We start from the raw sequence: 18,230 nt of genomic DNA, 5'->3' as shown, positions 1-18,230 counted from the left end.
GTCAGACCCCAGGTCCACTTCCTCGCTTCTCCAGGAGACGTGTAGCGTGCCCGATAACAACGACAGGTCTGGCGTGGTGTCCCTAGCGGCACTGTTGCCTCTTCTGGTGGTTACGTCCGGCTCGTTCAGGAGGGCCATCTTCTGATTCTCCGTTGCTTTGGCCAATGCTTTTCCTCTCTTGGACTGAAACTTATAGCCCCACTTTGTGTGAGGGGCGTTAAAGTCGCCGGGGATCAGGAGCGGCCTTGTCCCCGCCAACCCTTTCGCCTGGCTCACGATGCGGTCAAATTCGTACTGCCGTTGTGACGGCTGGCAGTACGCGCTCATTACAAATAAATTGCCCGAGCTGCCAATTTCTCTCGCATGAATTTCTACCAGCGTGCGCTCGCACCCACCGTGCGCCGTGACATGTTGAGTTGCCGCCACGTTGCTGTGGACCAGCGCCGCCGTCCCGTTCTCCGTGAGATCCGTGTAAGTGACGTACCCCGGGAGTCTTGGTTTCCCGTTTGTTACTTGTAGAGCAATCACAACGGGCTTGTTTTCTTGTCCGTCAATGTGCAATAATAGTTCCGCTTCTTTGTTGCGAATCCCGCGGCAGTTCCATTGGTAAATTACGGTGGTATCCCCCCCGGTTTTCTTCTTGTGCTTCTTACTTGGCTTCTGCATCATCCTTTCCGGATGTCTCGAGACGATTGCGCCTTTTCGCGATCGCTGCTTTGATTTTTTCGGACCGCTACTTTTTCAGGGACGCGAAGCGGTTCCTCACCGAAATTGAGGCTACTTTTGGCGCCAGGCGCTTGTGTTTCACCGATCGCGTGTGGGACTGACTCTCGACAGCCTCGAGTCGGGCGTTCATTTTGCCTAGCCCTTCATTAATTTGGGAAATTGCGGCCAAAATGGCCGTCAGCTCTCCTTCTCGCGGCATCTCTGTCGTTGCCGTGGTCGCGGTCTCTGAGGTCGCCGCTTCCTCTTCGCTCGCGGGGCTCATTTCGGCGTCCATCGCCTCTTGATTACTTGATGCACGTTGCGTAACCCCAGCCTCTCCCGCCATCCGCCCTAGGCGGGGCGAGGGGGGGTCCCTCCGCGACAATATGCGCAAGCCTGCGGCGTTGTTTGCCGCCGTGTTGTTGTTTTGAGGGCTTGCATTTGCCGAGCTGCCGTTATTCGCCAGCGTTTCGTTCTTATTCATAAGCGCCCGTATTTGCGCATTCTGCTCCTGGATCTGAGCGTTTTGGCGCTCTATGATCCTCTTAAGTTCTGTCACTTCGCTACTGTCCTTTTGGGGATTCGCTTGTGAGTAAAGGGGTTCGAAGAGGGTGAGCGGTGGGAATTCGGTGTTGTTGGTTCGAGCGACGGGAGGCCTGTTGGTCCAGCCCACCTTTTTCTCGGCGATCCCTCGGCGTCCGGTTGACTCGCTCCGGGACCTTGAACTGTCCCCGGATCTCGAACTGGTCCCGGATCTCGAACTGGTCCTGGAGCGCGAGCGTCGGTTGCCGCCACCGTTGCCGCCCCCGGATGGTGTCTTCGATCGGGAGCGACTCCGGCGGCCGTTTCCGCCGCCACTGTTGTTGCTACTCCGATCTGGTGTGTGTGACCGGCCCCGTTGTTTGGAGGCGCTACGGCGGAGTCCGCCTGCAGGACCTCTCTTGTCTTGGTTTCTTCTCCCAGCGTCTTCTTCCTCTGCTGGGCGCTGTTCCCAGCGTCGCTGGCGGACAACGTAGGGCGTCTTGAAGCGGGCTTTGCAGGCCTTGTCCGCGGTCAGCTGTTTGCCTGCGCACAGGCCACACTTCGAGACACGTTTGTGGTCTTCGGCAGGGTTGGAGATTCCGGACCCTGGACAGATCGTGTTTGAAGGATCCGGGCAGACGTCCATTCTGTGGCCCACTGTTCCGCACGCATAGCATACGTCGATTTGTTTTCTGTGCAACGTGCACTCCGTGAGCAGGTTACCGTATCTCACGTAATTGGGTACTTTGGGCCCTTCAAAAGCAATGACGACTGATCGGGTTTTACCGATTCGGTTTGCCTGTAGGGCCGTTGGGTTATGCTTGTGCACAATATTCTCCTGAATCTCCTGGGCCGTATCCTCGAGCGGGATGCCCCTTGTGACGCCCTTCACCATGCCGTGGGGGGCCGCTTCGTAGGTACTTATTTCATGCGCCGTGCCGCGTATGTCGATCCTTCCTACTGCTGTGTATCGGTCGGCGTGCACCCTCTTGGAGGTGCTCACCACTACGATATTTTGCTGTAGGTTGGGGCACACGACGTCTTCACTTGCTTCATCGGCGGGGATCTGTGCCGCCGCGCAATTCCACGACTTAGTTCAACGCGAGTCACGTCGCTCAGGTGAAGCCCGCCTCGCGGTCGGAAAACGATCTTTATGTCGCCACGCGGCAAGTCTGGCATGCGCGCCCTTCAACAATTTGCCCTTGTTTATAAGTTTCGCCCTTGAGTGACGTGTATCGCTGCCAGGGGCGCCACCACCGAGGTTGTTGCTCCGGCTGTTGACATCAGCCGTGGCCTTGGCGCCATCTTGGCTCGTTTGAAGTACGGGATTTAGGCCTATCTCGCCCATGCTTTTGTGCCTGACTCTCTCAGTATAATAGTATGTACGTGAGCGTAATCGGCGCCGGAGCCGTCACATAAGTGGCAAGCCGGCGAGAGCGTCGCGGAGTGCAGGAGGGCAAGACGTGCGGGAGTAAGATAGGTATGGGCCTGAAGGTGGCGCCACAAGTGTTGGTAGTGCTGGCAAAAGGATTGGTGCGGAGGGGGGAAGGTGATACGAGAGAGGCGATAGCGCAACGTGATATCGCGGTACGTGAGGAGCGGGATATCAGCGCGGTCAGTCGAATCCCGAGCGATGGAATTGGCCGGTTCGTTACCAGGATGGGCCACGTGAGCCACGTAAGCCAAGGTGTAAGCCATGGCGGCCTGCCGTTCGTACTGACACCAGAGCGTGGAGGCTCGCGCTGCTCTACGGGAGGGGTGGTGTTCTGGATGCATATCTTTAGGGAGGGAATTAACGGTTAGGAGGGTGGAAACATGGGAAGGGATGGGCAGTAATGTGGGAAGAGGGATAAGAGCGGAGAGGTTAAGGGTGGAGAGAAGTGCGCGACTCGGGCGGGTGCGGGAGAGACGGAGGAGCTGGCCCGTGCGATGGACCTCCGTCAGCTCCGTAAAGGAGTTGTGGATGCCCACCGACAGTAACCGAGCCGTCGACGTAAATGTGGGAAGGGACAGGGCTGACATATTGGCGGCGAGGAGTTACGGAGTCGCCATCTAGCGGAAGCGCCTCGCTGGCGTAGTATGAGGGATCACGTGGCGCGCTTCTCATAGGTTTTGCTGTCAGCGCTCACTGAAAACACCACGCGCGAGCTCTCCCGGGCATTTCTGTAAGCACTTTCGAAACGAGAGAAGTTTTTTACTGTCTAAACAATAATCTTGGGCAAACAGAAAGCACACAATCATTTATAGACGCTATCTCTTTACCGAATACGTACAGTGAACGCCACTGCGCGCGGTCGCCGCGATGGAGTCTCCCGAACCGTCTTCTTGCGTGAAAGGTAGGTAAACGCCGAGAGCAAACTATGTGGAATATGTTCTTATAGTGTTTGTGTAACTAAATGGAGCGTAATAGAACGAAGCCTCAATGCAGCGATCGTGTAGATTCGCAGCGACCGACTGCGCGTCTGCATGCTCTACTGCGCACTGTTTCGCTTTCTCCGCGCGCGCGTTTTCGCACCGTGCCATGAGCTTTAGGCCGCAGAATATGAGCATTTGACAGTATGCAAGCAACCATTGCTGCGTGGGTGCTATCAGAGCTGTTCAAAAATAACTTCACTCTAGAGACTTCGACGCCTACGGGGACTGTGATGTGCCGTCACGACGATTCAATCTTTTTTTTTTCTAAATTCTTTGAACTTTCACTCTTATTTCTCGAGTTGCGTCGCACTGTATGTTTATCGGTGTTCTCAGCGTGCCATTTCCCGGTGCTCCTTTTTTTAAAAAATCCAGTGCATTAATTCATAACACAAACATGACCATATGTCATGCTTTTTTAAAGTGTGCTTCTTACCGTTGCCTTTCCACTCCACTCAATTTGCCAGTATCTATAGCATCGACAAGTTCATAGACCAAACCGTCATGACATTAGTCGGGCAGTGGACTCGGGCGAGCGTCTCAGTGCGCGTTTTCAGAACATCGCAGACCGGGCGCCATAGCAGAAATCTTCCTCGCGTCTGTGCTTGCTGCATACCCGAGTTGTAGCCGATGACTGTTTGCCGGTTTTATGTTTCGCGTGCCAAGCTTCACGCAGCTTCTTGTCCTGCGGCTACGTGTGAATAAGGCTGACACCGGCCTACGTTACGTGCGTCCGGCCCTGCGGCAACGAGCGGTAGCCTACCATGTTGCGCGCCTTCAAACGGAGCCACTACCTATTGTAGTGCTTTCAAGCGTTGTAAAGGAGACACTCGAAGGCGGAAAATTTCGCCACTAAATGAGGACCGTAGCGTACGAGGGAATTTAAACTCGTTTTCAGCTCGCTTCAGCGCTCCCGAAGCAGCCGACGCGGCCGCTATGTCCACGTGATCCCTCCTAGCACGTCACGCCGACGGTGGCGCCAGCTTTTGCAGTGGTGGAGCTCGAGGCCACTGGTGAATGAGGCTGTTGACTTTGTCTTCCTCGGTACGAGAAAGGTAGAGGTAAGGAAGAGAATAAATGAAGCGGCTGAGAACAAAGCCTGGACCAGGCGGTGGAGGTCGTGTTCGCGCGTGCCGTGGTGACGGTTTTTAATGCGGCGTATGCGGCGGACAGTGTGGTGTACAGTGTTTGTGAGTCGAGTGATGAGTGTGGTGTGCTTGCCATTGGACTGAAAATAGAGTCCGAAGATGCGGAAGGTAGTGACGAAAGGAAGGGGTGTGCCGTCAAGGGAGACGGTGAGTGGAGAAGGCGACAATAGGGGCCATCCGCCCTGAAAGTTGTGCAGAGGACGTATTGATCGCTACCGAGGAAGACCCGTGTATTAGTCGAGGTAAGATTGGCGAGGGTAAGGTCCGGATTGGTGTCTCGTTGAACACTGGATGCTATCCTGGTGGGGCAAGCGAAGTCATTAAAAACTGAAAAGCACTCGTTGTGGATGAAAGTCCAGAGTGACTGGCCTTTGCGAGTGTTCTGGGGGTAGCGCCAGCTGGTATGTGGGGCATTTAAGAGGAAGCTTTAGCTCGAGTGCTCCTATCTAAATACATGTTAAAGGAGAATTCGTTTTTCTCGGCAACCAGTGCACCAAATTTGACGAGGTTTCTTGCATTTAAAGGACACACTTGAAATCTAGTGACTGTTGATTTCGAATTTTTTAGTTAGGTTGTCAATTTTTAATAAAAATTGGCAAAATTCCTAAATTTTCAAAAAACGAAACTATCAAGTTTACAACTCTGTAACTCAACCACTAAATAGGATAGTACAGTTCCGTGAATCGCATCTAATAGTACATCTAAAGCGGACAAAATTGATATGTTACACATGAATATAAAAAAAATTTCATAGGGAAATACAACTTTTGCAAAACCGTTGTAACCAACATAACAAATTCACGTAATATGTAATATGACATATCGAATTTGTCCGCTTTGAATGATCTAATGGATGCCGTTTACAGAATCGCGATATCGGTTCTTGATGCAGAGCTATGAATTTGTAAACATCGTGATTCTATTTTTTTCAAACGGTTAAATATATGAAAATCGTTTTAAGAAAAGTCATGCCCTAAATCGAAACTCTGCTTCCATCAGTCACTAGAATTTAACTTTCTCTTTCAAATGCAACAAATTTCATCAAAATCGGTCCAGGAGTTATCTCATAAAAACGTTTTTGCGTTTTACATGTGTTTGAATAGGCCGCGTCGGAGTTTGGCCCGAGCTAAAGCTTCCTCTTAAGTCGCCCAGAATGACCAGGACGTTGCGGCCAGCGCAGGAGAGCGCTCAGCGGAGGACGAGGAGGAGAGGAGCTGAAGGGGCTTTGGGAAGACTGTACACATTGAGAACAAAGAGGCTTGTCTCAGTGCGACGGCGAGGAACAAGTTCAAGGAGGAAATGGGCACAGTCCGAAACGTCCAACTGATGCAGCACGGCAGCAAGGCTGCGCTGCACCAGTGTGGCAAAGTTAGCGTGGACATCATAAGGAGGATGGAAGGAGGTGTAGTCGCGCCCTTTCGCGGGAGTTAGGGGTCCCAGAATATGCTTTGCCTTGAAGCCATATGCAGCAGCAGCGACAATGGCCGAGCGGCGAGCTAGGGAGACGCCTCGATGCCTTTGCGGGCAACTTGATTCGTCCAGCCTTCCCTACGATTACATAGGACGTATTTTCCCAACGCAACACGAGTTACATGTGGCTGCGGACGACGTAGGAATGTTTGCGAAATATTGTTGCACGATAACTTCTCGCGCGTGCACGGGCAGAGCAGATTGTGTGCAAGTGTCTTTTCTGTGAATGCCGCACCTTGCAGAAAAACACGGTAGACAGGACGTTATCGTGACTACCGGGAGACTTGCCGTAAGTTAGAAACAATTGTGCCGCCTAGCATGAGGTGGAAATCACTTGATGGATGATAAAAGAGTACGCTTTTATTGGGCGATGTTGAACATTAAAACGCATCCCGTAAATAACAGCTGTAACCATTTGGGGCTTTTAGTTCCAACTGTATTGGGGATTTTTGATACGGTGGCTCGCACTGCTCTTCTGCAGGTTGCAGCTACAGTTCGTGGACGTGCTAGGCAACGGAATGGTGGTGAGCCTCACAATGGCCGGTTGCATGACCGGTTGCCTCATCGCTTTCGTCACGTTCTTTGCATTTGCCGACGGCATGGTCAATTGGGTGGGCGAGGCCGCCGGCTTGCAAGGACTGGGAGCCGATGTGAGTCACTGTTCCTGTCTTCACCTTATTCATTCCTGCATTTCTCTCTTTTTTCAATCGTATGGCTCCTCAACCAGGGTATACTAGCCGTGAATGTATGTTAACAGAAAAGTTCAGTTTCAATCATTGCCGTCAAACTTTCAGAACACTGCACATGTGCGTCGTATACCGCTGCCCACCGCGGCAGGCTACCGTGACTGCTCAACATGGCAGAATCCATATCCGCCTAGATCACCCACTCCGGTACCAATTCACCCTTGCTACTTCCTCTGTGTCGTGATAGTAAAAAATAAATGGTAAAGCTAGTCATTTCTTAACCTCATGTCATGCTGAGCACGAAGTATAAGCGACGTTTTGTCGTTATCACAGCGGTCAGTTCGTTTTGACGCTACTATGAGACAGCACCAAGCCAGGAAAGTGTTTTCATTTCCACCTAGCATAAGGGCGTCAGCAGCATTAGCATTGACGATGCGTTGCCAATTCAACATGCTCTAAAGGCGCTATTTGTCACTGCATCATTACCTAGCATTCCACGCTCTAAAAATGTAAACGACAATTGTACGTTAAAACATTGATAGATCGGCATGCCTACCGTGGTTCCGCGAAGAGGCAGCTCATGAAGAGAGGGCTTAATGCATAAGTTATAACAATACCGCATCAAATATCACGCAAAGCTACAGCTCTCTAATGTATCGCCCTCTTAAGTAAGCTCGGCATTTATACGTCAGCAAAGATAACGAGGCCGCGAATGCTGTCGCGGATAGAATTGCACCGACAAGAGGGCGAAAAAATGCAAAGAATAACGCGAGGGCAAAGTTGCAAATAAAATACATCAGAAACCCTCGCTTCGCGATATAGTAACAGATGCGTAACATCAAGCTTTTTTGGGGTCAAAATGTGTTAACTTGGGACATTTACAGACAGCTATGCATTTTGTAGTAACAGCGCATGGGACAGGATACATTGAAGAAAAAAGATGAAGTGCTTAGTCCTTCTTTCTCTGTCTCTGTTACTGACACTTAAATTGTCACTATCGCAGAGACGCGAGACGTTTCTTTCACGAGAACGCTCCACAACAAATGAACTGTCAAGAACGGTGTCAGAAGTGCAAGGATAATCCAACACTTTTATATAACGATGTCCACAACACAAAACTCACCAAGGCACTTCGGGGCAAGATGCAGGATTTATTTATTTATTTATTTATTTATTTATTTATTTATTTATTTATTTATTTATTTATTTATTTATTTATTTATTTAGAGCACACGCCCCGCAGCAGCAGGCGTTTTGTGTTACCCGAGCACATGAGGGTCGCATCCTCCCGCGCTTAACCCATTAGTGTCAAGCGTACTTTAAAAAAATACAGTACCCATTCTCATTTGTAAATAATTAAAGACAAAACACAGAGTATTCCGTGGTACGCCATTTTGCTAACAAGGGTTCTGCGAAGACGACCGCATTGTAATGTTTTGCCAGCTGCATGATGTGTTTGATCTATTCATTGCCAAACTTGGAAATCTGCTGAACATAGCAGGTGCTGTTCTACATGCATATTCCTCTTTTTTTTCAAGCATAGCACATGCGCTCGAATCTGAATTTTTGGGTAAATTTTGGAAAAAAAGGTGTAAATGATAAACGCGTGACATTCCATATGCAAGACATATTTGTACCGCAGCAAGAAAGTTAATGCAGGTATACTTTGTAAAGTATGCTGGGCCTATGTGTATGCTACAGGGGTGTGATTAATCTCGAAGCACAAACGATAGCTTTTTTTACCTGTATTTCGTCAAAATATTTTTGCAGTCTACAAGAACTTCAGAGACTGTTGCAGAAAAGAAATATATTTAGAATTACATCAACATTGATATTATTCCTCCTGGTTCCTTTCTTTTCGCCGACAAAGAATATAATGCTATTGTCTTCTCAGTCAATGAAATAGGGAGCAGTGTTAGAGTAAATTTATATAAATAGAAACCATTTAGATAACATATGAATGATATTTAAAAAGAAAGCTGATTCATGCATCCTTTATTACGAATTCGAAAATGAGTGTAGGGAACAGAAAACAACAGACTGTGTATGTTCCTATGTCAATCGAGAGGAGTTATGCAGTAAAAGTAGGGAAACTCAGATTGGTGAACGAGACGTAGATCCCACCTCTTGAAGTGACAGAAAATTCTAACGAAAATGACGCCTAGGAATCATACAACAGGACTGTAATGCAAGAATCGACTGTCATTGAAGATGTCACCTGTCTCTTAAATGCTTCAATTACCACTGAACCAAATGCTGAATGCTTTAGTTTTGAATGCCTGCATTAATCGCCAATTATAGCGTCTAGATCTGCGTCAATAATTGCGTTGCGCGCACCTCTGCATGCAACAGCAAAGCCTTTCATTGTTACTTGATGAAGTCATGTGACACACTTGATAAGTAAAAATACCTTCATAATAAACAATACTTCCCCCTAAAGTGCTAATTTGGCTACCAGAAGGTTATGCGGCCTTGCGCGAAATTTCGTCGGGCTCTTCGCTGCAAGCCTTTTTGTTTTTGGAAGCTCCAAGATATAGCATATAATTCGTCACCTACATCAGATTTTTTCCCTAGAAAGGCCCAGCGTACTCTATAAAGTGCACTATCGTAGCATTTCAACGCTTAAAACACCACTCGCAAAACTTTCATAATGTACTTACAGTGCGAAAAGATTGTCTGAAACAAGAAATCAACGAAAATGTAACTGGTAGATTTTGCCTAGACCTTAATGGTTTAACCGTGCATGGCTTAGCCGTTTCCGTGGAAAGGGGGATTCTGGGGGTTGAGCCGATGCCGGGTGTTTGGACCTTTATGGCCCCTCGGCAGAGGCAACACACCTTCTCGGCCTCCGCTTCTACGAACTGACCCATTCAGGGGGAATCGGTAGTATGCGGCGGCCATTACGGGCGTCTGGCGATCCTGTCTCAAGAGGCCAAGCAGGGGCCGATGATCGGTCACCAAAGTAAGTTCTCTGCCAAGAAGGTAGTCGCAGAAGCTCCAGACACCGTACACCAAGGTTAAAGCTTCACGATCGATCTACGAGTACCTGCTTTCGGTCGCAGTCAGTAGTCTAGACCGAAATCCAATCGGCTTATTTTCATCGTCTATATGATGAAAAAAATTGGAGGACGCTTAAGCTTCGCCTTCAAGAGTGGAACGCAACAACGTTCACGTTGACCCGCCAAGGGGTGTATGACAATGCGCTACGGCGCAGCGATCATTTACGAGGCGCCCCGCATCGGACTTTGCACCCACCAATCACGCAGTGAGCGTCGAGCAACGCAGCGTTCGACGCTGGCAACGAAACGTGCGCCTGAGCAAGCGAAACGAACCAAAGAACTCGGTGTCTCGGAGGGGGAAACGATGCACGCCAGCCCAAACGTCGTGATCGGCACGGGCAGAGAGATAGACAGATAGTGATCTAAAGAATGGGAGGACGCTTGATTCTGCAACCCGTGAGGGAGCAAGGAGAAACGTCGTCAGGGGAGAGGGAGTCCGGGCCGCGACGCGCCTCGCACCTGTCTCCGCACAACCCCAATGCGCGCGTGGCGCGCCACCTGTCGGGGCAGCGCCGTACATAGAGAGGAGGGGGTCTTCTGTGTTTGCCGCAAGATGGCTCTCCGTGTGCGGAAACGCACTTCGCTACTCGTGTAACTGCAACTTCTGCAAGTTACATGTTCATAATTACCGATATACACCGCAGTATAACTTTCTACGGCTCGTTTCTAAGGAAACACTGCATTCACTAGAGGCGCTTTTGTACCGTTCTGAAGCATCGAACTCGTGGCTGAGTGGTAGCGTCTCCGTCTTACACTCCGGAGACCCTGGTTCGATTCCCATCCAGCCCATCTTGCAAGTTGTTTTTTATTCAGAAGTGCCTGCCGGGATTTATCGCTCACGGCCAACGCCGCCGACACTGATGACACCGGCTTTTCTGCGACACGAGCTCCTTAACGCTGTCGCGTTAAAAGTACGGCGCCAATACACTGTGGTGACGCCGCACATTCCAACAGCGATCCTTGCAGCGCACCGAAATGAGTTAGCACTGGCGCTTTGCACAAAGAGCTTTCGGTGCGTTGGAACGCTGCCTCTTTTTTGCACCCCATGACCACTTAACGCTTTTGACCATTAGCTTGTGCAAGGTGCCAGTAACATGGACATGTTCGGGAAAAACTTGCTGTAGGAGATAATTAGGCCCAGGAAATCGCGATTCCGTGATGTTTTGCGGTGAAGATGCCAACCTAACAGCATCAATACTATTTTCCCTGGGTGCAATCCGCCGGCATCAATGCGGTGACCGAGATACTGTACCGCTTGTTCGCTGAAGCACCCGCCGTGGTTGCTCAGTGGCTATGGTGTTGGGCTGCTGAGCACGAGGTGGCGGGATCGAATCCCGGCCATGGCGGCCGCATTTCGATGGGGGCGAAATGCGAAAACACCCGTGTGCTTAGATTTAGGTGCACGTTAAAGAACCCCAGGTGGTCAAAATTTCCGGAGTCCTCCACTATGGCGTGCCTCATAATCAGAAAGTGGTTTTGGCACGTAAAACCCCAAATAATAATAATAATGTTCGCTGAAGCGGCATTTTTCGGCGTGCAGCTTGATGCCATTTTTCACTGAACCGCCTCAGCACTGCCTGCAGACTCGCGTCGTCGCCTTTCTTGTCCGCTATCAGCACATCATCCAGATATGCTTGAACCCCCACCAAACCTTGCAGCACGGATTCAATCTGTCGCTGAAATATGACTGGCACTGACGCAATGCCGAAAGGTAGCCGATTGTAAAAAAAAGTCTGATGTGAGTATTAATCACTCTCAGCACTCGGCAGTCGTCGTCCAACGCGACTTGGTTATAAGAGTCCTGAAGGTCTAAAATACCGAACTCCTCTCCTGCGGATTGGTGGGCAAACAAGTCGTCAATGACTGGCAGCGTATAGTGTTCGATCTCGCACATCGGATTCAGTGTAACGTTAAAATCTCCACAAATGCGCACTGAGCCCTCCTTCTAGACCGGAACAATGGGCGTAGCCCATTCAGAGTAGGGAGCTAGGCATATTATATCAGCTGCTTCTCCAGCCTGTCCAGTTCCTCTGATACTTTTTCACGAAGTGCAAAATGGACTTTTCTTGCTTTGCCAAATTTGGGAATTGCTCCACTTCGAAGATTTATCAGTGCTGGTGGGCCTTGGATGAGTCCGGTACCTTCTGCTAACAGGTCCAGGTGCTGCTGTAGCAGTGCCGAGGCAGCTGGCGAGACTGCTTGTGGGGCCGCGCTTGCCGTGTCGAGTTGTGTCATGACGTGTAACACTGTACTTCCTTTATCATCCAGTTTCTGTAATAAATCTCGCCCACAAAGGCTAGGGCCTTTGCGGTCCAACACTATCAAGTTGCACTTCACTGTCCCAGCCAGATCAGAAACTTCCTTTGCTGTGCGGTGATGGTCTATTTTTCAGTGTTTTTGCTCTTGCAAGACAATGTGTAATCTCAGGCAGTATTCATGTATTCACGTGAACCTGTCGTATGTTCAAGTATGTTTTTTTATTTATTTTAATATTATTATTTGTTTTTACGCAATGATTTATTATTGTTCTTTACTACTATCTATGACAATAGTAGCTGATTTAAGACCGTACAAAAAATACACCTGACGTCTGTACACTGTTCGGTTTATTTCTGTTCGCGTGCTGTATTTGTCTGCCAGTACTCGGAGGTGCAGACCTCGTCAAGCCTGATAGATAGCTTTTTGTCGATACCTACCAAGTGTCTTCGATACTGGATTGATTGATTGATTGATTGATTGATTGATTGATTGATTGATTGATTGATTGATTGATTGATTGATTGATTGATTGATTGATTGATTGATTGATTGAAGCACACCAAGTACTGATACGTTCCGAGGTAATAGGAAATTTTTATCGCGGCCTTCTCAAGTGGCGGCCATCGCTGCCGGTGCTTTTCATAGATGGTTTTTGAAATCACGCGAACCGAGGAACCGGTATCAATATCCATCTTTACATTGACACCGTTCCACGCAAAGGTCTTCTGAATGGGCGGCACAAGCGATTGCGTTGTGCTGCAGGGCCAAATCTGTGATGCGCTGCTATCGCTGTCCTCGGTGTCATCGATGACTTGCACCTTTACTGCCATAGCTCTGTTAACGCCGTATTTTCAAGGGTACATTTTTGCTAGGTGACCTTGCTATCCGCAACGAAAACATCGCGCTTGCTTAGGCGACAAGCTGTGGCCTTGTGGCCGTAGTTGCCGCAACATCGGCACTCTTTTTGTGCGCAAAACGTGAGTTTTCTTGTAGTAGACTGGTTGTGGTGAGCTATCATGTATACATTTGGTTCTACCGGGTTTCCGGTCATGCTATGGACGTCAAGTTCCGCACTTTCTGCAGCCAGTGCGAGAGCCTCTGCTTCCTTTAACGTAAGGTCTTTCATTGCCAGGAGCTGTTTCTACAAGTTTCCCGACTTGACACCACATACAATGCGGTCTCTGATCATTCTGTCTAACATAGACGAGAAATTGCAGTTGTGCTCTATTTGTCTTATGGCCACAATAAATGCCTGGACTGATGCGTCTTCATCGTGATTCAGGTTGAAAAATTTGTAACTCTCCGAAATTTTAAACTTTCAACTTCAACTTTGACAAGGTAAACTTGCGAATTATCTTTCTCATCGTCAAAATCCGGTAGCTTGAGGCTCATGACTGGGGTCGGGCTCGTACCGTTGCCGCTGTCCTGCCCAGAATCTTCTTGCTTGTCCGTAATCGTCGCCACTGTTGCATTCGTGGCCAGCGGCCATGCCATTGGCAGTAACCACAGGAGACAGCGTCGCCCAGCAAATAAGCGTCCGTTTCGGCTTGATAATATATAGGCTAGGGAAGAGAGAAGGAGCGAAGAAGCAAGAGGAAGGGGAATAGTACGACGCATGCGCCGGTAGGCAGGGGCTTGGTTATCAGTGCCGGTCCGAGTCTGATTTTCAGCTCGGTTATCTGCAGCATCTGTAGCACATCTAATCCTTTCATTGGGCTCCAGTACTATCCCAGAGACTCTCAAAACAGGATATACTAATACGCTAGTAAGTCCGTATATCCCAAACCCACGTAGATCTTTCAAATGCCAGAGGTTCGGCCATGGCTCACAAAGCTTCCGAGGCCGTCTAACATGCGCAAAATCTTTTGACCATGAACACGCTTCTGACAACTTTACTGGCGCGAACCATTGTCCATACTGCTGTGGTGACCATGCAGCATATTCTCAATCCTGCTTTACGTTGAAAAGAGAAAAATACATAACACTAAAAGTAAAAGAAGACATATTTCCAAGAACTACGGAAGCGTGTTTAATTTCTCTATACCGCAGCGTATTTAAATTTAGGTGCACGTTAAAGAACCCCAGGTGGTCAAAATTTCCGGAGTCCTCCACTACGGTGTGCCTCATAATCATAAAGTGGTTTTGGCACGTAAAACCCCATAATTTAATTAATACCGCAGCGTATGATGATGAGGCATGTAAGGGGGTGATGCCGCACCAGACTCTGGCATGGGTCCGGCCCACAAAGAGAGTGGCCATGGCAGTGTCACCAGCCCCCCGGACGACAGCAGCCAGCGCTGCTGCGCCGTCTCTGAAGGAGGGCTCTTCGACTTCTGTGTTGGTGACCTCCAACGCTCTGCTTTTCCTGGCAAGGCCTAACCCGAAAACTCGAGTGAGTGGAAGTCCAGTGACTACCAGGAGTCGATGGACCCAACTCAAAGTCAAACGGCGAATCTAGCGCCTGGGGAGCAGCGGGATTCTCACGACTGCTTCAAAAACAAACCGCGCACCATGGCGTCCACCACAGACCCTGTGATCTAATGTTTCCTTTCCAGAACAGATGGTGTAACATTTTTTCATAATGGATACAGAAATTCTACAGTCGAATGAGAGGTCTTCTCCACACTGTTGACTACATTAAAGAACTCTTACGCACGCGTAATCCAAGGTTGCTGCGTGTTCAAGAGACACATTTAGAAGCTACACAAATTTTCTCTGGTCATATGGTATTTTTCGCAATGACTGTGACGAAGCTAACACCTCGTCTGGTGATGTAGTCATAGTTGTCGACAAGACCATTGCTTGCCAACATTTGCTGCTTCGTGCGCCTCGCGAGGCGATTGCTATGCGAGCAATTTTGTTTATTAAATTGGTTGCTGTCTGCTTTATCTACATACTGCCTAACGATCGCCTCAGCAAAACGGAATTACATGGCCCGAGTGACCAGCTTCCTGAACTTTATCTTGTCGTAGGGGATTTTAATGCTCACAATAATCTGTAGGGACACTCCCGGTATGACACGTGGGGTCGACTGATCGAAAACATTCTCGTGGCCTCTTCTGTGTGTGTATTTAGAAGAAAAAGCCCACCTACTACAATATTGCACATAATTTTAATTCTTCTATCAATCTAGCGCTTGGATCTCCCACGCATTTTTTCTGAGATTTCACGAGATTTTATAAGCGATTTTTAGCACTGACGACGAAGTAGCGTATTTTACCACTTTCATTATCGAAACTGCAGAAAAACTCATCCCACGGACAAATGGCCACTCATGTAAGAGACGTGTTCCCTGGTGGAACGATGAGTGCCGCGACGCGCGAAGGAAACAAAATGCTTGAGGCACACTGTGCCGATATCCAATGGCAGAAACTCTCATTGCGTTTAAACATACGAAGCCACAAGGACGACGCACGAGACGTTAGACTAGGAGAGAAAGCTGGGAGAGGTTTCTCTCTGGCATCAATTCCTATATCCAAGAGGCTAAAGCATGGAATGAACTCTAAAGACTTTAGTAAAGGGGCAGCAAATCCATCCGTTGCCTTTAGTCGATGGCCAAGGGAATACGTTGGAAAACCAGGCTGACGTCCTTAGCATATACTTCAAGCATGTATGAAGCTCCATACACTACACAGAACCATTTCCCAAATACAAGAAAGTAGCAGAACACAAGTCACTACACCGAAAATTCCGACCGAATCAAACGAACAACAGTCCTTTTAATGTTGCCGAGCTGAGAGTTACCCTAAGCGTCTCTACGAGCTCTGCACCGAGGTCTGACCGAACGACGTGTGACATGGGGAAAAAAAAACTCCACACAGATGGCACTTCTGGTAATTTTCAACTTTATTTGGGTTACCGGATACCTTCCATCCTCATGCAAAGAAGCTATCGTAGCCCCGGTCTTCAAATAACTAGGGCAAAGGCCCTTCCGATGATTCAAGTTACCGTCCAATAGCACTCACACGCTGCTTAAGCAACGTCTTCCAAAATATGATAAATCGTCGTGTCTTAAGTTTCCTTGATTTGAACAAAATGCTTGACCCTTATCATTGTGGTTTCAGAGAGGGTCGGTCGACTATCGATCATCTCGGGCAGATTGAGGCAAACATTCGCGACGGCTTTATCCACAAGCAGTTCTTTCTTTCGGTGTTCTTTGACATGGAAAGAGCATACGACACTATACTTGGCGCTATGTGATTTGACGAGACTTCTCAGAAATGGATATTCGAGAAAATATGCTGAATATAATTGAAAGTTACTTATCACTCCGTACCTTTCTTGTTACAGTTGGTAATTCTCTATCCAGGCCAATTATTCAAGAAACTGAGGTACCGCAAGGTGGGCTATTAAGCTGTATCTTGTTTATCGTAAAAATGAACTCCTGAGGTCATGTATACCAAGGAATATGTTTTATTTCGTATATGTAGGTGATATACAGTTAGGATTCAAGTTATGCAACCTCGCAATCTATGAGCGACATGATCAGCATGGCTTCAACAAAGTGTGTAAATGGGCAGAAAAGAATATCTTTAAGCTAAATCCTCTTAAAAGTTCGTGTGCCTTTTTCACACGAGAGAGATGCTCATTTGTAGAGCCCAATGTAGAACCAGACAGCACGTGTCGGTGACCACAGAACAGAAACTTATACGTATCATTCCGAGCTTAATGCTAACTTTTATTCCACATATAAAGTATCTTAAAGGCAAATGCCAAAAAAATGAAACTTCTCAAACTTTTATCACATACGACTTAGGACACCGACAGGAAGTGCCTCATGAACCTGTACAAAAGTCATATACGTACCGTGCTCACGGAATGAAACGTGACAGGCAGCATTTAGTAGAACCCTGGATACGTGCAAAGTACTCACTCGAGAGTACGATGCCATGTCGCTAGCAATCTGGTCACCAAAGGAGACGCGGGCTCCGATCAAAGTGTAGGCGTCAAAATTACGTCGATGCGGCATGAACTGCAGCCGGTGGACACGAAAGTATACGCATAAGTTAGCTCTAAATTGATGCGTTTCATTTCGTGAGCACTGTACACGCTTTGACTATGGCGCCATAGTGTACAAATCTGCCAGTCGAAGCGCCTTGAAGATACTTAACCCTGTTCCCCATTTAGGTATCCGCTTGGCCACCGATCCCTTCACGACAAGTCCTGTAGAGAGTCTCTATGGGGAATCTAATGAATGGTCACTCCATCTCCAAAGGTCGTACTCTAGTTTCATGTATTCTCTGGAAATCATCATCATCATCAGCCTGGTTAAGCCCACTGCAGGGCAAAGGCCTCTCCCATACTTCTCCAACTACCCTGAATACATCTCTGGAATCTCTGGGAATACATGCGAATAATGAACATCCCCCTTATTCAAGCATAAATTATATCACCAGAGCCACCCTGTTCCACAACTGACCGACAGTAAGAGAACCCTTCTCTCTGCGCGTGCAGAGCCTTAGGCACAAAATGAGTGTCCCATTTCTTTAACATCACTTAATTGCTCCTGCGAAGCCATTAGCGCCATGGAAGTGCCATCACATAGATTACAACTTGTCTTTCGTAGAAGTTACAAAGCATGCCCCGGACACACATCCGAATGCACTTTTTAGAACTCCAGGCAAAATACTCGTGCCCAGAATTCTACACGCACGCATCAAATTCGTACGCCGGTGTTTCTTCTGCAGTGGTGGGCCCATCGTTCACGTAATACTTTGATCTTTACCCCTAAACAAACATTTTTAAGGCTGAGGCCTATGCTGTACCGTACATCTGCAAAATCCAGCTTCGGAAGGCCGTAATTTCTACTGACTCTTTAAGCTTTGTTAAAGCTCTATTGTTGCTACAGAGACGTAAGAATCCTGTAATTACACTGCTTTACTCGGCTGAATGCAAAGCTTACACTTCTTAACATATCATAATGTGCTGGGTTCCTGGACAGAGAGATATAGAAGGCAATATGCTTGCCG

The 18,230-nt window shown here is 48.3% G+C and overlaps 1 protein-coding gene across 3 annotated transcripts in view; it reads left to right on the top strand.

The window, feature by feature from the left end:
* Positions 1–18,230, top strand: part of LOC135921225 (uncharacterized transporter YutK-like) — a 251,210-nt gene that overhangs the window by 162,491 nt on the left and 70,489 nt on the right. For all 3 annotated transcript variants that reach the window (XM_065455539.1, XM_070529860.1, XM_065455538.1), the window contains exon 8: positions 6,739–6,907. In XM_065455539.1, coding sequence (XP_065311611.1) covers positions 6,739–6,907 — 169 coding nt within the window. The remainder of the gene's footprint in view (positions 1–6,738; positions 6,908–18,230) is intronic.

Source organism: Dermacentor albipictus, unplaced genomic scaffold (genome assembly GCF_038994185.2).
Source record: "Dermacentor albipictus isolate Rhodes 1998 colony unplaced genomic scaffold, USDA_Dalb.pri_finalv2 scaffold_34, whole genome shotgun sequence".
NCBI classification, from domain to species: Eukaryota; Metazoa; Arthropoda; class Arachnida; order Ixodida; family Ixodidae; genus Dermacentor; species Dermacentor albipictus.
Note: the sequence above shows the minus strand (reverse complement) of the source record. Positions and strands in the feature narration are given on the sequence as shown.